This window comes from Conger conger, chromosome 2 (assembly GCF_963514075.1).
Source record: "Conger conger chromosome 2, fConCon1.1, whole genome shotgun sequence".
Taxonomy (NCBI): Eukaryota; Metazoa; Chordata; class Actinopteri; order Anguilliformes; family Congridae; genus Conger; species Conger conger.
This window is the reverse complement of record NC_083761.1, coordinates 71,426,643-71,450,874: the sequence shown is the minus strand read 5'-3', so window position 1 is coordinate 71,450,874 and position 24,232 is coordinate 71,426,643. Positions and strand designations below refer to the sequence as shown.

At 45.0% G+C, this 24,232-nt stretch overlaps 2 protein-coding genes across 2 annotated transcripts in view; both read right to left on the bottom strand.

Annotated features, from left to right (window-relative positions):
* The window catches only part of usp43a (ubiquitin specific peptidase 43a), a 121,391-nt gene extending 113,882 nt beyond the window's left edge, over positions 1–7,509 (bottom strand). The window contains exon 1 of the mRNA XM_061232263.1: positions 6,626–7,509. Coding sequence (XP_061088247.1) covers positions 6,626–7,249 — 624 coding nt within the window. The 5' untranslated portion in view covers positions 7,250–7,509. The remainder of the gene's footprint in view (positions 1–6,625) is intronic.
* A 2,175-nt stretch (positions 7,510–9,684) lies between these two features.
* cfap52 (cilia and flagella associated protein 52) lies at positions 9,685–23,265 on the bottom strand. The gene is made up of 14 exons (XM_061232893.1): positions 23,106–23,265; positions 21,491–21,690; positions 20,924–21,060; positions 20,160–20,288; positions 19,446–19,545; positions 19,100–19,216; positions 18,066–18,163; positions 17,337–17,507; positions 16,425–16,573; positions 15,978–16,123; positions 15,352–15,503; positions 14,836–14,938; positions 10,869–10,980; positions 9,685–10,063 (listed from the first exon to the last, which is right to left on the bottom strand). The coding sequence occupies exons 1-14, from the start codon at positions 23,164–23,166 to the stop codon at positions 9,888–9,890; spliced, it is 1,851 nt and encodes a 616-aa protein (XP_061088877.1). The 5' UTR covers positions 23,167–23,265; the 3' UTR covers positions 9,685–9,887.
* Positions 23,266–24,232: the final 967 nt, after the last annotated feature.

The window sequence follows — 24,232 nt, the reverse complement described above, 5'->3', positions numbered from 1 at the left end:
AGGCACACCTGCACAATTTATCAAAAGCAAATATGGTTTCCTTGCCTTGTCTTCTCCAGCTAATAGAGTAGTATCTAATTCATCATTTTCCCCCCACAAATAAGGTTTTTTAGATCTTGTTTTTTTAAAATCGATTTCAAGTAAACAAACTATCTCTGTAATATAAAGGTCGCTGAGGCTTCCTGTGGATATGAAAGTTGCAAGACATGCAAATTGATAAATTCAAGATTATAAATACAACAACCAACATGGTTGTTTCCCATCTTAATATCGGTATTGCCATATTAGTATTGCCATCAAAACTTGAATGAGTTATTTTTCACCAGTAAACCTCAGAGAATAGGTTGTAAATGTGCGCTTGAGTCAAAGTTCAGACCAGGGCTCCATCCATCCTCCTCCTTGCTGTGAGAGAGGAATGCCACAAGGAAACACAGCATGATTGATGTTCTGGTGATTTCACTGCCACGGTCATCTTCAGATGCGGGAGATAAAATGGGCTGGAAACACTCAAAGCTCTGAGTGTTTACACAGACCTGCCATGACCACTTTTCTCTCTGTGGTTTCGGTCAGGCCTTTCAGGTACAATGGAGCGCTGTTCGCTGACTCGTGAGAACACACGCTGGGCTGCAGCAATTTACTCTGCTTTTAGTCAAATACGGGTGGGAAGGAACACTCGCTGGTTATGTGCCTCCACTGTTTACTTCAGTGACACTAAGAGCCCAGGGCATCGCGACGCACGCAGCCTAACTTTTACACAAATTAACAGGTCCTTGAAGTGCGTACAGCAGGGTTATCACTGGGGCGAAGGAGGCTTCTGGAGGTTACCATCGTGGCCACCCACTGTTGAATGTTGACCCACTGGTTTGGAGCAATACCCGCATAGCTCCACTACGCTTTCTTTCCGTGTACTGTCATGTAAAAGACATCTCTCAATACAACGATACTGCAGTTCAATTCATAAACCTTCTAAAATATGTTATCACTCCTGGCCATTCAGTTCACAGTTAGATAGGCAGATAGACACATACACACATACACAGGCAAAGAAGAAAACCCATATTATGAGGTGTCATGAGGTGCCTCCAGTCATTACATTACATTAATGGCATTTGGCAGACGCTCTTATCCAGAGTGACGTACAGTTGATTAGACTAAGCAGGAGACAATCCCCCCCTGGAGCAAAGCAGGTTTAAGGGCCTTGCCCAAGGGCCCAACGGCTGTCCGGATCTTATTGCGGCTACACCGGGGATCGAACCACCGACCTTGCGGGTCCCAGTCATGTACCTGAACCACTACGCTACAGTCCACCTACTGTTCCCGTGAGAGAGACAGCAATAAGCATTCTGGTCATCTTAAGAAAGATTACAGTGCTGGACGTGTCAAACAGCCGCCCGTCCGCTAATGAGGGAGCAGGGTGAAGGGAGCACGGGACGTCACAGTGAGGGGGGGAGGTACAGCGGGGGGGGGGGGGGGAGGACAAGGCTTTCTGAAGAGCCGTGGGAACGCTCACCATCCTCCAGGTGGTGGGGATCAGTGGAGGCTGCGTGTTTGTGTTCTCCTGAAGGAGAAGAGGGCTCGGCAAAGCAAAACAGGCTCACGCTGGCTCTCCGCGGGCTGTCAGAACTGCTCTCCCAAACAAACAAAAAAATAAAACGCAAGAATAAACCTGCCTTTACACTTGTCTGTAAACCCCGTTACTGTAAAAAAAAAAACTTTAAACAACAACTTCGGAGCGAATTCTAACTTCCTAAATTCATACTGTGCAGCCCCAACTGCCACAATCACAGAGGTGATTACAGTAATCATGGTAATGACGCATTCATGTTGTAAGAAGCTTTTTGTTTATGGTTGAAAAGTGGGGGGGTGTTGGGTCGCTTCTTAAGGGGGAAAACTGTCATAAAGACGACGTAGTGAAAGACTAGCGTGACGAGCAGGAGGAAGTGTGGAGAGGTTGGGAAGTAAGGAGCCCCTAAATGCACCCCAGACAGCCACGCACACACACACACACACACACACACTCCTCAGGAGCACTGAAAGGGCTGCTGTCTCTCCCCCAGTGCCTCACCTCCTTTATAGTCATGAGAAAACGCGCAGAGGCGCAGCCTGGGCGGGAGAAAGTGCCTGGCACAAAGGCCCTCTCCTACAGACAAGGAGCCCCTTCAAGAGCTGATATGATCCCCTTCAGAGACACACTTCAGAGCCCAAGGTAATGCTGGTTTGAGTATAATTACCCAACACAGAGGCCCTCCACACACAGGGAGAGGGGCATATACCACCCCTTAAAGAACACAGAACAGCTGATTTACAGGGAAAATAAATCCCTAAATAAGCGTTTCATGTGATGCACCGTACGCATATATATTCACCTTGCATAATGCTCGTCACGCCAGACTAAGCACTTTTCCCGAAGGTTCGCTTTCACACAGGTATTGTATGAGCTTTGGATCTCCCTGCAGAACATCACATCATTTTCCAGCTCCAATTAGATATATTTATTTATTAACCTTCATTTATAAAGGTAAGTTAAGTTGACTGAGCATGGGTGCTCTTTTGCAGCAACGCCCTGTTATGCGCCCCCAAGTGGCCGAACATGCAAGTCTGTATATGGCGAGAGGAAACCCACACAGACACGGGGAGAACATGCAAACCCCATACAGAAAGGCCCAGGCCAGGATTCGAACCAAGGACCATCTTGCTGTGAGGTGCTATCAACTGTGCCCCCGTGCCGCCCTATTAGCTGAAATAATGAAGGAAGGGGAAGGAATTTGGCTGCACTGTGAGCAAATGGAGTGGTCTGTTCAGAGTGAGGGACGGATGAGAAGAGCCTGTGGGCCGGGGATTGTTGGGTACGTTCAGCGTCCTCACACTCGGTAAGAAAGTGGGGCGCCCTCCGAAGCCACTCCACATCAAACGGCGCCCGCTCTCTCACCGGGGCGCAGTGGACCGCGAATCGCGCGCGCCTCAGACACACCGCGCGGACTCAATGACCTCTCATTCACTCGAGACGCTCCACAGCCATTACCGAGGCAGGTGACTGGAGCGTAGATGCTGAGGACACACAGGGATCCTTTCCGAATCAAAATTCCACAGGCATCCACCGGTGAGCACTGAGAGCCCACAGCCGGAGTGTGCCCTCGCTTTGAAACAGCACGGCATCGCGCAGAGACTGTCGTATCAATGACGCAGACCTGTAGTGGACATGCCCAAATCACTGGTGGACTGGAACATAGCAGTCATTACAGTTTTTCATTTAGGCTTTTTATTTCTTTAGGGACCCATGACAAAGGAGTGGCATCACTACAGTATGACACAACATTGTTCAGATATACCAACCTATGCTACCACCTGTGAAAGAATCTCCCTATCAGCCCAGCAAGCTGATTCTTATCTTGATTTTAACTATGTTGCTCAGCTTACTGGGTGGTTTCCCTACTTCCAATTTCATGACATCCAATAGTTATTTTAGGGTTTTAACTGGTCTTGGATTGGAGTTTGGCAAATCCTGAATCATGGAAACTTGTTACGCTAGAGTAGGACGCTTAGACAAATGTACACCTCGCCGTGACCTTTGGATCAAACAGGCTCGCTTGTTGAATGTTTTTTTTTCTTTTTTTTTGGATCACAGACGCTGCTTTGATTCCCAAAGTTGTGTGGAGAACAGGAAGTGCATTGTTCGGCGCGCCGGGCCACTGTGACGGGAGCCCGAGGCAGCGCTGACCGCACAAACCCCATTCAAGCTGGACACCTGCTGACCTCTCTCACACGCGCGCCCGTAGCCAAGCGGGCCCGCCGGCCTCGTTAGCATTCGGTGAAGTGACCGCAGACACGCAGTGCGCGCACACACCCTGAACACACGCAGCATTGAGCCGTGACATCCCAGGAATGCGGGCCGGCTCATTCCGTAGTGCTGGGCGTGAGGCAGGTGGTCTGCGCAGAACGTTCACTCTTCTCAGGCAGAACAATGCTGGGCAGGGAAGCATTCCGCCGACTTCCGCAAACAGTCATTACAATGAGCCTCGCTGTCACATGCTGCAGGAGGGGTGCCTGGCCACGAATAGCTACTTTACACCAAATTTTTCAAACTTATCAGGAGACTTCGATGCCTGGAGTGCAAAGTACAGTATTTTCATGTCACGAGTGAATGCGCCTAAATGTGAGTGGTGTCGAGGCACACTATAGACGCTTGTGAAGGCAATGGTTGGAGTTGGGCTAACACAGCCAATGGGACTTGAAAGGGGCAGATGATAAGACGGCGCCATCCTCTCGGGATTCACAACGCGGCTCACCAAGTTTGCCGTTCCATTTTTGGAAATGTACATATGCCCACGGACATTAAAGCTAAATAAATGATTTTAGCTGCCGCTTGATGTTCCCGCAAAGCAAGGCACAGTCTCCACAGAGTAAAAGCAGTGCTTTCACAGCTGCCGTTGTGTGGGATGTGTGGAATCATAGCAATGGGATAATTCGCAGCACTATAGCCAATCCGTTTAGAAGCTGAGTTCAACAGCACTGTCAGGGGGCCAAAGACACTCGATCTTTTCTTCTGCACGATAGAGTTTTGGCAGGTCACACACAGGTAGGAGAGACCGGGGTACAAACTAACACGGGGTATGTTGAAACATGGGGATTTTGCATAGTTGCATTTGAGCAAGAACGATGGGTTTGTTTTCACTTATGCATTATAGAAAACCCGCGTGTGAGTGGCACGCCGATTCGAAAAATTCTTCAAGAATCATTAACAAATCTGCGTTATAGCACCCTGAAAGTAATGCTTTTTTCACAAAAGTGTTTTTGGATTAAGTGGTGATGTGTGAACACCACAGACTCCAAATATGCCTCATTTAAATCAGAGCAGAGACTATGAGCCATGCAGTACAACTAGCACAGCCGGGGCATTTGGAAATCTAACCGTCAGGAATAGTCATAGTAAAGACACATATCTTCTTTTTGGATGAAAAATAATTGCTCTAATATGTGCATATATTTTTTTAATTAAGCAATAATCTAAAAGTGTTTGGACGCTACCCGGTCTCCCCTACTAACGGTACTGTATCTGTGAGCAGATATTACGCACAAAGGCTAATGTGGTCTCTGATTCGCAATAGTTTCCAGAGGAGAAAGTCTCATTCACCCATCATAGGTTACTTGGTACAGGTTAATCAAATGTACCAAATGAACGACGCATGAATCCCACACGTTTCGTTTACGGGCACTCTAAAAGAAAACGTATTAATTGCGCATGCGTTTTATGCTATGTGCGGTAAAACGCGCTTTATAATAATAATAATAATAATAATAATAATAATAATAATAATTGGGAAGGCATTGAAACAGGCATTTATCAGCATCTTCTCTGATAAATTCCTAAATGCGTTACCAGACGGAAGAATCAGCAAGAAACGTCCTTGAATTTTTGCTATAAACAGGTGGAATGATTGCTGTTCGGTGAGACAGACCTTCTTCCAAAAGTCTACAGCAATCCACTCACAGTCTACCATTTGATACAGCGTGGAACAGTTTTTTCGGGTAAAGAGGGGACGGCTGAAAGTCACAGTCGTTATTGGAGGTGAGAAACCTTTGCTCAGAAAGCACAAGTTAATGTGCCAAATCCTTGATTGAAACTGAAAGTAGCTACCTAATGACCGTGAATGCAAGCAATAGTCGACGAATACCTCTTGAATGTTCTGACATTTAGTTAGGGTTGCTTGTAATACGGCGTTGAGATTGTGTGGCATATGAAATCACTTTGTATACAACACGTCGCATCGATTTAACATTAAATAAATAGTCGGACTAATGATGATGAAGAGCAGCCTTGTGAAAGTCATCGTGTCATAAACCATGTTAAAACAATATAACGATATGCTTCCCTTTTCGTACACCTTTCTCTTGGAGATTTAGACATCGAACGACGCCGGAATAACAATCTTGCCAACACATTATAATGTAGGCAATATGTCAGACAGGCAAATACAATTTTATCAACACGCATGCTTTCGTTAAATTGCGTTCTATTCGATTCCAGATAGCACGCGTCAAGGCAAACTAAGTTGGGTAATGTGTTAATAACAGGACCATACCGTCGATATATTTTCCACCGCCTATCTGGCACGACTCAAAAACGCGTCTATCCTTCAGCTGTGGCGTATGGTACTGTATAATTTTTCTAATAGTACGGTTCACGGACTAATCCACCTGTGGCCGTGCTCCTCCCACTAGTACATTAGCCACGAATTAATCTAGGACAAAAGCTTATCAATGGAATGGCACAATCTTAGTTTGAAAACCAGTCGCAATTACATCGAGGCTGACAAATCGAAACCTGTTGCGTAGTGCAGCCACACACACAAACAAATAAATGGCAGTAATTCTGAAACAGCATTGATATTTTTGCTCGCACAAAAAAATGTCGTATTAATCATTCTAATAAAGGATATAAATGATAGAATTTCGTGTCTACGATATGCAATGGACACAATAAACCCCACTGCTCCCATTTTCAATCACGGCAGTGACATCTCACATTGTGTAGCCTAATCCTCCAGTTGTTGAAAAGCAAATTGAGTGTGGAAAAAGAGCACGGACTGTATATAAAAGGACCTGGAAGTTGAGTCAATTGACCTACCTTGAATTCCACAGAGAGTTGGGGCGTATATTCAAGTGTCCAAAGCGCCCTTACCAATGATGCCAACTGATCGGTCACTTCACCTCTGACCTGCTGAAGGTCTTCGCTTTTTACAATCCCGTTTACTCTCCTCTGGCTCAAATCCAATTTGTATTGTTCCAAACCGAGGTACTCGGCGAGAAGGTCCGTGTTGCTCAGGCACTGAACCACGGCGTTCATGAAACAGGTGTTGCCATGATTTTTCAAACCCTGAACCCCTGGAGTTTTGTCCCCATAGCACCAAGACAGTCTTTCTTTTATTGATCCATGAGAAGACAGTGTCAAGCTCTTTTTCACCGTGTTCTCACTAACAACCTGGCTTTCCTCTTTGAGATTTCCTGAGTTGGCACTTAACGTGCAAGGTGTATTGTCTCGGAACCCACCGTCATCGTCCTCTGCATCTGGCGGGTCTATTTCACCGAGGTGAGCCAAAGTGCCTAAAGTTTTCAAAACCCTGCTCATAAAATTCCCCACCGATTTCAATGATTTCCTTCTGAAAAGCTTCCCAGATTTGTGTTTCTTTTCTTTGCGCTTTGTGGATTTGATAGGTTGTTTTTTCACTCTGTCCTCTTTCCGATTATCCATGGTTGTTAGTTATTGAACCGGGGGGTCAACGAAAACAAAACAAATGTGACAGCTAAAAGCAGCACTACTACCTGCTCGCCCCAAGTTCCTCCTAGCGAAACAACGCCACAGAAACGTACACTGAAGTGGCACCGTCTCGGTGCCAAGGCACATGACTAATGTCCGCCAGACATTCCGATAATTCCTCCCCGCTCGTGCGTACTCTGCAGCGTTTCTCGCCTATGAGACTCTCGGATACCTGTAACTAATGGCAAGGTGAGTCGACTCCAACTCCATGTTTTTTTAGAGCACGGTGCGCCGTACGCTTCCCTCCTTTCTGGCGCGTACGTTCGCGCTCTCTGTCCTCTTCTCCCCCTCGCTCTACTCCAGGGGCTGGCGTGTGTTTCCGTTTGGTGGATCTTGTGCGGTATGCCCTCCCACTCCGAATCTTATTAGCCTGGTTTAGTTTGAGAGGGTGCTGTTGTATTGACGGAACTCGCGAACCGATACTCCCGTACCGGCGCATGTACACTTTCTGTTTAAACATATGGAGTGGGTTTCGTTCAAGGCAATGACTGACAGCAGCAAATAAACGTTGTAAAAAGCGCACACACGCTCAAGTTAAACGTGTATTCTGTTTTTTTTGTGTTATTGTAGATTATTTAACTTATAATAACAAAACATGTGTGGATATAAATATATATTCGTATTCATTTTGTGAGAAGCGTACACGTTGTTGTTTTATCCTCATTCGTAATGTTCTATTCAAACTGGGCTATAAAGCGCAATGGTCACAGTACACCGTGTTATCTACAACTCTGAATTGTCATTTTATGTGAGAGTTGCACTACCGATGTGCTCAGGAGCCCCCTGCTGTCTTCTGAAGAAATGTCTGCGTCGGCCCGGAGTCTCTTTCAGTATGGCTTGAGGCCTCGGATACGTTTCAAAATCTACCCACACACCAACTATTGATATTTATGACTTACGGTGCTTGAGGGGGGAGGCGACCCACTCCACCTGCATCATTTCTCTCTGACACAAGTAGAAGCACAGAGAGAAATGGGTCTCGCACAAATCCATAAAATATTTTGTACAACATGCCCAACCCTGTTCCTGGAGATCTACCGTCCTGTAGGTTTTCATTTCAACCATAATTTCATGCATTCAGATTGTATCAGTGAGCAGATGAACAATATCTCTAGCTGTTCAAGGGGTGCACTTTGTTAGGTTTGGAGTTCAGTGATGATGATGATGTGTGTGTGTGTGTGTGTGTTTGTTTGTGTGTGAAAGAGAGAGGGAGCAAGTGAATTGACTCTGAATGATGTCCTAACTGCTACCTCATACTTCTGACTTTATAGCTGTATTCCTCAATGTAATGAACCAAATAACATATAATAGGCTGGCGAATTCTTAAACAGTCCATAAGCTCTTTGGATAATGGAACAAAATGAGTTCTCTATAAAACGTCAAGGTTAGAGTCAGACGTGACTGAGGAGAACATTCCTTTCTAAATGCATAGTGTTTTCAGCTTTACCTATGATTTGCTGGTTTTTCTTTGGTTCAATTCAGTTTAATTTCACAGCTCACCAGGACCACAAATAGGAGTTTTATAGGACACCACACCGAGAGGTCAGCGGAGTAATGCCTTTCATTATTACACATCCAGGGAAGCTACTGTAGTTGACTGATGTCAATGAGTCACAAGCTGAATGCACACATCGTTTAAAAAAAAAAGAAAAGTGAAGCAGAGATGAAAGATAATATATGTAAATGGAGTATTCCAGTGGGAACCGAACGCATGAATCCAAATTATATTCACAGATGCGCAGATAAAGCATATGTCTCCTTATTCCGTACCAAAGGTAAAAAAAACACATATATTACCGTGCAGAACAAAGCTCCTGTTTTCTATACTTAGACATTCAGTTTCTCCCAGATAAAGACTAGGCCTACTCAGCATTCAGAGGAGAAAGGGGACACTCAAACGCTCTATTTTGTAAGCTGAGCATTGTGCTGACTGGGTGCAGTTTTGTACTGGGTCACAGTTTGTTGGTAAGTGCAATTAATTTTTGAGTTAACTTCTGAGGTGCTGAAACAGGCGCTGAATTTAGACAAGCAGCAAGTAACAATCAGCTCTCAACCTCCTCAAACCCACCGTTGGTCCCTTGAGAGTCAGTCGATCCGTTAGCTGACCAGGGCTAGCTAAAGGAATACATCACTATTTTCCCATTTTCCCTAGAACATCCTGTAGCTCTAATCAAACGCGAATCCTTATTGAATAGAACCTGATTTCCATCAATGCAAATGGAAATTAAAAGCTGATTAGCAATGTAAACATGATTTGTTGATATATTGAAGGTTTTCACCTGGCTATCACCAATGCACGTCGCAGAATGATAAATAGTACAGCAAACAGTAAACTTCATGATCAGACATTTATCCAGAGACAGCAGGAATGAATTAACTTTAATTCATTAACAGTTTAATTAGTAAACTTTTTTTTTGGGTGCTACACAGACAACATTTTATTTACTTTAAAGTGTGAATATTAAGATCTGGTAAAAGACGAGACAGGAGAAAAGTGAGATCCTGTGGGAAGAGGCTGGTTGGTAGCTGACTCCCACAGGGCCGGTGGGGGCCGGCCTGACTCTGGGCTGTTTCAGGAGGGGTGAGGGTATCTCCACCTGAGGATGGCTCCATCTGCGCTGGAGCTGATGATATACCTGCTGTTGGGACAGACCCTCACGCTGGTAATGTTACCACTGTGCCCGATGCCAACGTGGGTGACCTCTCCCTCAGCATACCCCCAAACCTTCACCAGCTTCTCATCGCCACCTGTGGAGAAAGGGACATCAGCATTCGCCCGTACATTTCCCCTTATGTCCCTCTGTGCCCCTATCAGGCTGTATTTGACGCTTCAGTGAATTGCTAAATTAGTTGTAACTAAACGAGGCCATAATGTAATTATATGGGGTGTCCCATAAGTCCAGTGTCAAAAGGGCATTTATTTCAAATTAAACTTAAGAGATGCAGTACATCTGAACTTGAAGCAAATGTCCAGTCGGTGCCCAATTACAGTTGTTTGCACGTTGAAAGAATGTTCGGTATTTAATTCTAGTCTCTTGTGTGATATGGGCATGACACAGACTTAACAGTTCAACAACCTTAGCCTCAAGGGTTGTAATGCTGCCCACATCCACAAGTAATGTCTACAGTACATTATTATACCTGTTACAAAAAAGGCTACTTTTCCCTTTGACTGTAGACTTGCATGAAAACCAACAGCAGATGTCTACAAGCTCCTTTAACCTGAGTGGGAATTCCTACAAGTGTGTTTTTATGTTTAATTTTAGCGGCTGCATCACTGTGTTTGTGTAATTCCGTCTTTAATCTGCTGGGGGTTACGCGCAAGGTTTTGTTCAATGATGCCTGTAATGTTTTAATGTGTTTTTAATGCTGAACATCAAATGCAGGGAAGTGTTATGCATTTTTTAGATGTTGTTGTTGTCGTCGTTGCTGCTGGCTTAGCCTTCCACTGACTGGAATAGCAAGTGGTATTTTAACTTGTACATGAAGAAGTCACACAATCCTTTGTTACTACTGCACGTGTGAATAACCAGAAGAGCAGCATCAGACCCACCTGTGACAAAGTGGTTTCCGTCCTGTGAAATGTGCATGCCGTTGATGGATCCTGACAGGGATCCCTCCAGTTCTCTTATAGCCGATCCGTCAAACACTTCCCAATACCCGATCTGCACAGGGGACGGAAAAAGACCCATTGTATTGTTTTTACCTTAATGATATTTCAACACTCATTGTGTTTCAACAGCATTTTCCCATTGTCCAAAAATAATAGTCTTTTACCAAAATGAAAAGTACTGGATTTTCAATACTCCATACTTTTCAATGGCACCAGAAATATTAATCCGATTAATTATATCAGTTATATTTCATTGAATAAACTGTTTCCAAGCAAACATCTTATGCGACTCAGGCTCGGCACATAAATAAACCACTAAACACTAAATAAATAATTATTATTTACCGAACACTAGGGGCTTAGATCACTACTGTGTGGAAGGCTTATCTGCCTTCAGTTTCTCCAAAGTCCATCGCAGCACAAATTCAGCTGCAAAAGTTCATCGAACAGTCATATGCGGCAGTTAAAAACGCATCGATATCTCTAAATGGGAGCTAATCTCAAGGGCTAGCAGATGTTTCTCACCAGCTTGGGCATTCAAAGGTGATTTCGGTACAGTATTTCAGGATATTTATAGCACAGCATTATCACAATCCCCTTAACAATCGAGGGGCTTTCCTGTTATTACAGTTTACAATGTAGGTGTTTGAAAACACACGGCATGGGTGTATGTCAGGAGTAGAATGGACTGTGGGCCCCTGCTGCACTTACAGGACACGGGAGCGCTGAAACAAACCTTAGAGGCAAAACTAACCACAACAAGTATCATTTTGTGTATGAATGGTAGGAAGCCATGCCCATGCACATTTTGGCTTGCTAGTTCCAAGGCTATCTAGATATTATTCCACAGTTCTCTGATGTGAAATCAGCCTGGCTGTGCTGACAACACCCTCTGGACAGCAGTCCAAAGACCACGTTTCATTTCATATGCCGAAAGAGAAGAACAGTGATGCATTAATATTCGATGAATATCATTACCATAACGTTTGGGACAACGGCATATATTTTTTAAAATTTTGCTCCGGCACAGTTTTATGTTTGTAAACAAACAATGCACACGTGCTTAAAGTGCATTGAAAATTTCAAGTTTCACCATGTAGAAATGACAGCAGTTTCTATACATAGTCCCCATACTCCAGAGGACCATAATGTTTGAAACAACAGGTGTTTCTGATTAATCAGGTGCATTCACTTGTTTCCTAGCTTTCAGTATCTAGACTTGATGCTAGCCTTTTGATTGCCTTTTTGTCTTTTATCAACATGAGTACCAGAGTTGAGACAATGCAAGTAAAGGTAGCCAGAGAAATAAAATAAAAACAGTCAGATAGACAGGCCAAACCTTAGACTAACTCAACTGTTTAATAAAATCAACCTTTTAATAAAAGCTGGGAATTTGCTCTAATTGGGGAGTACAGGGCTAAATCAAGAAATGCCTTTGCGCCAAACATTATGCAGCATACTGTATACAGTGTATGTATGTATGTAATGTAATGTAAGTCTATACAACCAGGATATGGTAAAACACACACAAAAAGGCTTCTCGTTGTTGACACAGGGCCAATACGTTTTTATATTTTATGTGCCCATATTTCATACGTTATAATTTGCCAAGTCGCTCTGCCAAGTTCTTACTGACTCCAACAGCTCTTTGGCTTAGGGACACGCACTGAAATTCGTTATCTGAAGCATGTACACGAACGATTGTTTTGAAAAGCTTGTCAATTCCTCCCCCGAGAGGCTCAGTTAAGGAAAAAGAGGATTATTAATATGTGAGCAGTCCGTAAGTGGATTAGGACTGGAAACTGCATTGCACTGCAGAACAGACAGAACAGGGTTTTATTAGGAAGAGTGTTTTACCGGAATAGCCCTCATAAGATAGTTTAAATGCTCCATGTCACTGATGTATTACTCTGACATACAGAATACAGAAACAACAGATATAAATGATAAATTTGTAATCTGACTCACCAATTGATCATTCATTTTTGATAGTAACCTTTATGCAGTACAAAATGCCTGACCTAAATCATTCCCTCTTACTAATGTGTATATTATTCTGAAAACAGTCAAAATACATAACGCTAGTCAAAAAGAAATGAATAAATTCTGTTTCTGAATTCAGATTCCTACTCCTGTTGACATTACAGGCCATTCCTCCCGGAGGCTCAGGGGGCACAGAGCAGTCACAGTCCCTGCCTCGTGTCCTCATGTGGCCAGGGCGGTGTTACTGGAGCCATGGCTGCCTGCTTTCTCTGAACCCACCCGCGTTCCGGGCCCTCCGTCCTGGCCTGACTGGCCTCCTTCCAGGGCCCCATGGCAGGCAGAAATTAATTACAGTCAGGGCTGTTCGCTCTGGGGGCCGGCCGTGTCAGCTGCTATTATTGCCCTCTTTCGGGTCGCCACTGTCGCTAATTTCCAGGGTAAAGTAGTTTGTTTGGCCTTTTGTGTTTCTCCAGAAGTCCATTATCGCCAAAAAATTTACGTTCAACTTTTTTTGGGCCAAACGTGGCAATTTCCTGTCGCACGTCAGAGCTGAATTGTGTGATTTCTCAGAGCAATACATTAGCGACACTGAGGATTTAAACTCGGTCACGCGGGCTATTCCGGTAAAACCCTCTTTTCATTCTGCGCTATTCCATTTACTCTGCCTTTGCATAGTGATGCAGCTGCAGTCCTAATCCACTTATGGGCTGCTCACGCATTAATAATCCTCTTCTTCCTTAATTGGGCCTCTCAGGGACGAAATTGACATGGTTTGCGAAGCGGTGTTTTTGCCGGTGCACCACGGATATGTTAACAAGGTTAAATGTGGAAGTGTGGCACACATCCCTTTCATTGTGTCCCAGCAGACAGAGCTGAGGTGATGTTTTTAGAGGAGACAGGCGAACGCGGCGAACAAACCAAGGAGCGGCAGCGGAACTCGTCACAAACAGCTCGTCGATCTCGAAGGCCCACGGAGGCGCGCTCGCGTTAGCATTTTTGAATCGACGCTTCGCTAACCTCGCCGCTCGGAAAACGAGGAGCGCACACCTGATTTCTGGATGGATACCGCGTTAGCCTCCGAGCCGCTGACTGTCTGACGCAAGCTGTGGAGCGGTTGGTGCGGGCCTGGCCGAAGCAGGGCCAAATGGCCGCCCATTCTAGCGCGGATGACTCCATCGCGGACGGCTCGTGGAGGCGCCGGGGCTGGTCGATGGGAGTTTAATTGCGGGGGATGTTTGCCCCGGGACAGACTGCGCGCTCGTGTCTTGAGCGAGCAGATGGCGTTTCTGGCTCGCTCCCCCGGCTCGGGCGGCGTGGCTGCTTCCGCAGGAAGGCGCGAAGATGGGACGTTTCTCAGGCCCCTCCCCTTTCGCGCCCCCCCCAAACCCGCCCGGGCCGGCGGGCACCTGCTCGTCAAACATCCCATCCTCCTTTCAGCATGCTCCATTACGCCCGCATCATCAGGATTGATCTGTCTCCTCATTCGCTGAATGATAACATCAATAAAAACCCAGCCCCGGCGATGCAGAGGAATGCACCCTGCCTGGGACTCTGGGAGACTGCTCCTCAGTGCTCTGCACACGTTACCACTTATAAGACTGCAGCAGACCTGTTTTCGATTCAAATACTTTTCTACACTTTATTCAGCTTGTCTGGTGTATTGGCACCTATGAAATACTCTCAAAATACGTTCTTGGTTGGCTCAAGCGCACCAGGTGAGTGCAGTTTAGCGCAGATTTGAAGTATTTGAAGCCGAAACAATTACGACCTAATTCCCATCGACAGAAAAAGGCCTAATTCTCATACACAGGAAGAAACATTAGATGATCATGAGATGATCAGTGCACCCCAACCTGAAGGAGGAGGGGGGTGAAAGGCATTGGGTGGCAGACATGCACCATGTCTGTAAGGTTGAGAGTCCCACCTTCCTGTCGGTGCCACTGGTGATGATCTGGTACTCCTCTGGGTGGTAGCAGACGGTTCTGAACAGAGTGTTGGCCAGGACCATTTGGTTCCTCACGAAGCGTCTGCCGAGAGAGGCAGGGGAAAGAAAAGGGAGATCCGGTGAGATGAATTGTGTTCTTAACATTAGTGAAAATTTAAGTGCTGGTGGCCTGTGTGAGTTGGAAGCTGGTCAACCAGCTACCAGCTGTTTCAAAACACAGTTTGAGCTGGTCAAACCATGTCAAGCTGGGAGCTGGTCTGAACTGTTCAACCAGCTACCAGCTGTTTGCAACCCGAGCTTGAGCTGTTTTTTCAGCAGGGTGGGATTTTACTGGTGTCTAAAGGGTTAAATGAACGATTTCAAATGAAGATTTCAGTTTGACTGATTCAGTCTGAAGGCAGCTTGATTGACACTTTCTTTATGAAGCAGTGAATAATGACGGTGGGGAGGAGTGAGGGAGAACGTGATGACGGAGTGTACGTGTGCTCAACTCACACCAGGTCCCAGATGATGCAGGCCCCGTCTGAGCTGGCAGTGACGCACTCCTTGTTGTTGCTCTTGATCTTGATGCAGGTGACAGTGGCCTTGTGCTCCTTCATGGTCTCAATGAGCCTATGAGTGCCCTGATGGATCTGCCACATCCTCACCTGCACACGGGAATGCAAAAGAGGAGGGTCAGTTACAGTCAGCATACAGCGTACAGTGTAAACTGGCTATTCTCAGCTACGCTCCAGCTGCATACATGACCCCATCCGCCCAAGTAGCCTAAGTGCGATGAATTTGGATTCTGGGAGAAAACCGGAATAACTGGAGGAAGTGTAGGTGGGCACAGGGAGGTACCATGGACAGTACAACAAACATCAGACTGGACAGTACAAAGAACCACTGTGCTATAGGCAGGTTGTAGCCTAGTGGCTAAGGTGCTTGACTGGGACCTGGCAGGTTGGTCCACAGAGCTGTTGGGCCCTTGAGCAAGGCCCTTAACCCCACTTTGATCCAGGAGGGATTGGCCCCTGCTTAGTCTGATCGACTTTAAGTGACATTGGATAAAAGCGGCAGTTAAATTACTGTAATGTAAGGTCTTAAGATTGTCTAATGTGATTTATTCTACAGGAGCTCACCTGCCCCTCCCCTCCCCCGCTCAGGATTCTGCTGCAGTCCGTGGTGCCCGCGATGGCGCTAACCCCCATGCTGTGGGCGTTCTGAATGATCAGACTCAGCCTGCCGCTCTCCGGAGTGAACACCCGGATGTTTCCGTCATTCCAAGCTGGAAATAAGACAAACAAACACACGGAGAAAAAAAATACTATCTATAATCTCATAATAATTTTCTCATTTAAAAGAAAATAACCGATGTACAGAATGTGTTGACTTTGCGTTCTGAGGTGTTCTGAATTCAAATACAGCCAAGATGAAAGAATCATCATCCAAAGAGATAAGCTGTAAAGATACGATCTGCAACTGAATTTCAAGCCTCAGTGTCTGGCGGCTCAGTGTCGTTTGTGGGAGGTGAAGTTTTCTGTGTAATGAGAGACCCCTCTGTGAGAGGAAACGGGGTCCCCACGCACCGCTGATGATGCTCCTGCCGTCCCTCATGAACTCCAGGGCGTTGCACGTCATGTTGGGCACCTTGATGCGCAGCAGCTCCTTAGACGTGTCTGTGTGCCACACCCTAATGCTGCCCTGGGAGCAGGTGGCAAAGAGCTCAGAGCACGCACTGAGAGAGAGAGAGAGAGAGGGAGAGAGAGAGGGAGGGAGAGAGGGAGGGAGAGAGAGGGAGAGAGAGGGAGAGCGAGGGAGGGAGAGAGAGGGAGGGAGGGAGAGGGAGGGAGAGAGGGAGGGAGAGGGAGGGAGAGAGGGAGAGAGGGAGGGAGAGAGAGGGAGGGAGGGAGAGGGAGGGAGAGAGGGAAAGAGAGGGAGGGAGAGAGAGGGAGGAGGAGAGGGAGGGAAAGAGAGGGGGAAGAGAGATGGAGGGGGAGAGGGAGAGAGGGGGAGAGAGGGAAAGAGGGAGAGAGGCAGAAAGAGAGGGGGAGAGAGGGGGAGAGGGGCATGGAGAGAAAGACAGCAAGGGAGAGATAAATGTACTGTTATCAGCTTACTGTAACTGCTGAGTGCAGTGTTATCAGTAACTGGAGCTTCTGTCGGAAATTCTGACAAGTAACCATAAACCCTTTTCAAGCTCATTAATATTGGAAGTACATTATCTTACAACGCCCTATTGTGGATGATAATATAATTACTGCAACAAGTGCTGAGAATATTATTCTGCGCATGTTTGCGCATAGCTTGGAAAGAGAGCAGAGGTTCATACAAAGGAACAGCCATACAAAGGAAGAAGCAGACAGTCAGGGAGCTGAATGCGGTACTGAATGGCGGTACGGTAGCGCGTGTCACACGTTATTTTGCGGCTGCTGATTTCTGCTCACAGTGTGTGCAGAACCCCCCCCCCCCCCGTGTGACCCAGGCGGGGTGTCACTCACAAAGGGAAGGCCACGTCATTCACGGCGCTGTCGTGGCTGGTGGTGATGAGCTCCTCTTTGAAGTCGGCGTAGCTGAAGCGGTAGATCTGCGCGCTCTCCGTGCCAGCGAACAGCTGGTGGCCCTCGCCTCGCAGGGCGATGGAGGTCACGCCCCCCTCCAGCTGGACCTGCCTGCGGACACACGGCAAGGGGTAGAGCAGGAAGGGCCGGCGGAGACGCCGCGGACGGCAGCTAATTACGGCGCAAAGCTTCAGTGAAAAACGGCAGACGTGTTTTAAACAGGGGCTCATTCCAGTTGCTTATTTAATCTCTGTCTCCTTTCCTGTCACCCGGAAATCGATCGATGTCCGTTCTCTTTGAGGGCATTCCTACCCGTTAAATGCTCCTTGAAGAAGCAAGGAGCTAGGAGGCCCCCAAAGGATTCTTGACAAAGGCAACACAAGTGCATCTTTTGTGGGAGTATTTACTCATAACGTGTGAGGTATAAATGATTGACACGTGGATCCACTTCTCCCCATCTGCCACGACGTGCCTTCAAACTTACGCTTGAAACAGCAAGAACATCCCATTTGACTAATAACCATTTTGTCTATCCCCTTTCCGCTCTTCCTTTCCTTGCCACCTCGGATGGGTGGAGCTAGGAGCTAGGAAAGGAGATGAGGAAAGGAAATGGGGAGGCAAAAGTGAGCGATTGGAAAGAGCCCCACATCTCTCAGTAGCTGGACTCACTTGATGACCTTAAAAGCCCCAGAGCACAGGGAGAAGTTCCCATCTCCCGACCCCACCAGCACATCCCCGGTCTTCAGCACCTTCAGGCTGTTCACCCCCTGCAGAGAGAAGAGCCCACTCACTATTCACAACCAGAGACGAAAAGCAACACTGTCTTCACCGGAAAAGGGTAACACTATACTGTAAAGTTTCATGCATTGGCATGAACTAATGTAGTTATTAACTAACTACTACTGAGAACGTAATCTGTACAGCTATGTTAATGCATTTGTACATCATTAATTCATTAACAACAACTTTAGTTTTTACCAATTCATACTGGAATGAAACAGTCAGTTAATGTATTTGTTAATGTTTAACTAATTATAAGTTCATCCTATGGTTTGCTAATGTATAAATATCATATAACAAATATGTTAGTTAGTTGTTAACAAATGCATGAACCAATGCTTAATTAATTAATGTATTTGCCCATCATTAGTTCATGATAATAACTACATTAGTCAATGCCAATTCATTAACCTTATTGTGAAGTGTGACCAGCAAAAAGTCAATATTTAATGTATTTTATTTTCAACAAGGTTTGGGTTTTTTCACATCAAAGGCCTGATGCGAACACTGCAGGCAGTACTCTGGGTTTTCATTGGTTCATGTTGCTCTAGCAATAAGTGCCATGCAGCTCTCCCTTTTCAGCCCAGCTCTGTGCTCCAGGTAAATATAGTGCAAACATGCATATCCACAAATAAGATTTTGTCATAGATTTTGTGATATTGTTAAACTATATTTTGGGCCCTGAAGTGCCCTGAAGTAAATTGAGAAATAAAATCCTAACTTGGTTTCTAGTGTAAGGGCTTATCCTCTGAAGTATTCTAAGGCAGTTGTTAAGAATCATAAGTATTTTACAAAAACAGCACAGAACATTTACAATTGTGTTCAATTCAATTTGATACTGAAACAATTACCATAATTACTTATGAAATCCATCTCATTCTGGTAAAAAAAAAGCGGTGTATTCACTCCGTGCCTTGGCTCACCTTGATGAATTTTAGTTTCGTCGGCCCGCAGCTGCTGAGAAGTTTGGTCTGGAGGTTAACTTTCAGCAAGTCTCCACTGGTGGTGCCGCAGTAGAAGAAACTGTCGTCTTCTGGGATCTGCAACACGGTGAAGGCACCACACCAGACCCACTCAGGATGACTTTTAAAAGTGAATTCTTGATTTGGTTAGCTTGTGTTTCCAAATTTATCCACTTATATTCTTGGCATATTCTCTTCCCTTCCCAGCAGGGTACAGTGTACCTTTGATGTTCCAATCTGCAGGCATACCTCTACCAATTATACGAAAACTCTCAGCAGGCTGCCTGCCCCTGTAGAGAGCCCTCACCTCGATACATTTCACTATCCTCTTCAGCTGTCCCGTCTGGCATTCCGTAGGGCGGACCTTTCTGTTGGGAAGATCGAGCTCCCAAACACGGAGCGTCGAACTGTGGGAGACACGTTGTGGGGGTGAGCCATTGCGGCATTAATAGCAAGGCCATAAATGACTGTTTGGGCAAAGTCCAGCTGAGATCTCTTGTTGTGTTATGGTCCTAATTAATTCACATTCAAGGTGGCAGAAGAGAAGAAATGAAGCCACTTAAATTTAACAAATAACTTTCACAGCCATATAGATTTCTGGAAACTAATATATCAGTTCAGAAGACTAGAAGCCCATGGACATTTTCTACACTCTGTTTCTAATGTATTCTATTTACTGCAACATTACAGATGATGCATACTTACGGAATAGTACCAACGAACTATATTGATGAGTTAATGAATTAATACCTGATTTTTAACACAGCAAACAAAAATCTAAATCGGTGAGGTTCTCAAAGTAGTCGTTATCTGGGATGGGAAAGGCGTACATCTGTGGCTCTGCAGAAGAGTGTCACTCAAGATACTGACGCCAGAGAAAGACTGGAGGCAAACTGACATGTTGCACACCTCTCTAGACCTTCACCTATTCTCCCACATGGCATTGCACCTCTAATTTAATTATAGCATATGAACAATGCAGATTACATTATACATTCATCTCACACCGCAGGCGACTTACTTCCCAGCAGACACAAAGATGTTGTCGCTCTGGTTGGAGTACTGTATTGTGTGACAGTGCCCTGCACTGTGGGCTGAAGCTGGACTCCCACAGATAGCCTCTTTCGTCTCGATATTCCACACCACAATACTGCAACACACACAGACCGCCATTTGCTCAGAGCCTGAACTTACTGCATCCACCCCACACATACCGCAAGGCAGCCTGTAGCGCACTGGTTATAGTACATTACATTTTGGCAGACGCTCTTATCCAGAGCGACGTACAGTTGATTAGACTAAGCAGGAGACAATCCTCCCCTGGAGCAATGCAGGGTTAAGGCCCTTGCTCAAGGGCCCAACGGCTGTGCGGATCTTATTGTGGCTACACCGGGGATGAGAACCACCGACATTGCGTGTCCCAGTCATTTACCTTAACCACTATGCTACAGGCCGCCCTACATGATAGGGCCCCGCAAGGTTCCGGGTTCAATCCCCGGTGTAGCCATGTTAAGATCTGCACAGCTGCTGGGCCCTTGAGCAAGGCCCTTACATTGCTCCAGGGGTATTGTCCCCTGCTTAGTCGAATCCACTGTAAGTTGATTTGGATAAAAGCCTCAGCCAAACAACATGTACTGTACACATGTTTACAGACCACAAGCATTTCCTTTACACCCATAACCTCATAAAAACTGAACAGAGGATGAAACAGGATGAAAAGGATGTGAGTAAAGGTGAATTAAATGTTGTTTCCATCTATGTAAAGCTCCAGGAGAAACAGCGTACCTGCCATCATCCTGCCCGCCCAGCGACACCAGATACTTGTCATTCGGGGAAAAGGCCAGGTCCTCCACTTTGGCTTTGTGCAGCTGCATTCTGGCATAGATTTCCCTCTTGGAGTAATCCCAGATAATGATGTCAGCCTGCAGTGGCAAACATAGCGCTGTGCGTCGATATGGGACTCATCAGGTACAGAACAGAGAGAGTAAATGACAAAGAACAGGAAACTGCACTCCCAAGGTATGTAAATGCATTAACACTGAATAATAATACACGTACACATCTTGGGAGCAAAATATTTCAGGCTCCTATTTTTTGTCATTGACTGTATGCTGTGAGCAGACATACTGTTCATAATAATATGATAATAACATGCGTGCAATTTAAATAATTTGTTTCCCATATCTCACATCACACGTGACCGACAAGGGAAAAAGGAGACAATTCCAGTGCTCATTGCCAGAAATGTATTTGTGTTTTAAAAAAAACCGCAGTGTCAAAACATGGACGAAAGGGAGAGATCTCGCTATGAAACGGCTTTAATTGTTTTCGTCGTTGCGTGTCGATATTCACCTTGAAGCCCATGAAGGTGACCTGTCCTGAGGCGATGTACTTGCCGCTCTTGGACACGGCGATGCAGGAGACGTTGTTGGTGTGTCCTTGCAGGAACTGCTGTTTGCCGTGTGCCAGGCTCTTCAGAATGACAGTGCACCCCAGCGGGTAAACCAGGTATTCTTTATCCGGATGCACTCGCAGACCAGAAAACACGTGCCCTGTTCAAAATAACAACGGCAATGGCAGCCTCAAGTAAAGGCATAGGGACTTTCAACAATACAGTATGTCAGGTATCGATTGGAATAAACCGCATCGCAAATGTGTCTCAGAGTTATAATATTGCGCCTCCTAGTTATAGTTTTGGGTATGCCTACTTTAGGTTGGAAATATGCATATTTTTTAGCTCTGGTACTACAGTTAAATGTAAAAGTACTGGAGCAGTGACACAATTTTTCTGTTTCGGCTCTGTACTCCAGCCTAGATGGGGTGGCCTGTAGCGTAGTGGTTATGGTACATGACTGGGACCCGCAAGGTCAGTGGTTCAATCCCCGGTGTAGCCACAATAAGATCCCCACAGTTGGGCCCTTGACCAAGGCCCTTAATCCTGCATTGCTCCAGGGGAGGATTGTCTCCTACTTGGATAAAAGCGTCAGCCATATAACATGTTTTTTTTTATTTTTTATAAAGCAGTACATTTGCGGTAAATGTGCAGACAATAACCCCAAACATACCGCTGAAGCGAGTTTTCAGGGCTAAAACATGAAAATTCTTAATTGTCCAACTGAACATGTGTTTCACTTGCTGAAGGCAAGACTGAAGGCATAATGACCCATGAATGCCTGGCATACCCAGGGTTGGGCAGCCAGTAGTGAAGTGGCTAAGGTAGATAACTGGGACATGCAGGGCTGGTGGTTCAATCCCGGGTGTGGCAGCAATAAGATCTGTTGGGCCTTTGAGTATGGCCCATAACCACACATTGCTCGAGAGGCTCCCACTTAGTCTAATCAACTGTATCTTGCCTTGGATAAAAGCATCAGCATAATGTAATGCTGTAGATGTCTACGGGTCGCAAATTTCAGACAATCATTGAATGAAAAAGATTACAAAATAAAAGGATTTTCAGATTATATTGTCCCAATACATTTGCTTCTAAAATGGGGGAACTATGTATAAAAATGACTGTAATTCCGATACAGATCATGGTTGTAAATAACCTCAAATCACAGCTTGCAGTTTGGACTTTAACCTCATATTCATTGTTTGATATAAAATCGAATGTGCTATGCATGTACATGCTATGTACAATCGAATTGTGTCACTGTCGAAATACTTTTGCATTTATCTGCATGTTGCCAACATAGTTTCAAACTAATTATGCGGACTACATTAACTATTCTTCGTGAATTTTAAACAGTTATGTAAAGCTTTCTAGAAAGTAAAATAAGCATTTATATTACAGGTGGCTTCAAGGACCGTTCCATCATATGCATCACAGAAGAAAACAGCAAAGTAAATTCATTTTACTCTACACTGTAAGCAAACAAACGCCTTGTAATATAGCTATCTAATGTACTTCGAATTAGCAGATCTCTCCAACATACAGTAGAGTATAAGGTATACGAAATACAATTACCATTAAACCCAATGACTGATTCCAGTTCAAGCAGCGGAACTTCTTGCGTGTCTCCAGCCATGACTGTCTGTCTTCAACGAAACGCTCACCATAAACGACTTATCTTCTGAGTTGGAGATTATTTTTATTTTTTTAAAAACCTTTTCAAAGACTTCGCACTTCAAACTTCGCAGTAGCAGAGATGAACGTTTTGTTTGGGTCAGTTTCTAGGCGATAGCTCTCCTGAGGACATGCGCAGTAGGTTCATTCCCGCTCCAGCCGCTCTATGCAGATTTATTTGCAAACCGAAAATTCTGATTAGAGTCCCGATGGTTGGATGTAAAAATAAGTAAATGGATAAATAAACGATTAAGGATTGTGTATGCGTTATACAGTATTTATTTATATACATTTATATATGTATATTTATCGCTAACTATACTGTTCTTCTCAGTGTAAATTGCAATGGAATGTTCTCACATGAATCCCATAATTTTTGGCGGATAGCAAAATCTTGTACAACTGTACTGACCCTTAATGAGATTGACATACTGTATACAGTATAAGTAGGCCTATATAAACTAACGACATCAAATAAAATATAAACTATTTTTTTAAACAAGGGTCTTGTATGACAAAAACATGTTACAGCGCAATATTTTCAAAAATATTATTTGTATATATTATAGGTTCCAAAATAGTAGAATTTACACTCACTGAGCACTTTATTAGGTATTTATTAGACTTTTTTTTCTTTTCTTTTTTAACTTATTGGTCTTTTGCTGCTGTAACCTGCCACTTAGAGGTTTGACTCCTTGTGTGTACAGAGCTGCTCTTCTGCATACCACTATTGTAATGTATGGTTATTTGCATGACTATCACCTTCCTGTCAGCTTTGACCAGTCTGGCCCTTCTCCTCTGACCTCTTTCATTTAACAACACAATTTTGCCTGCAGTACTGCTGATCTGTGGTAGAAGCCATGATGGCATATTCTATATGCTGTGATGTTGGTTGGAGTCCCAGAACATTAGCAATGGATTTGTAACCCTTTCCAGACTTATAATAGAGATGCTGTGGCAGGACCTCAAATGAGTAGTCCATGCTCAAAAACCTCCCAATTTGTCTGAATTAAACTAGTTCTGCAAAG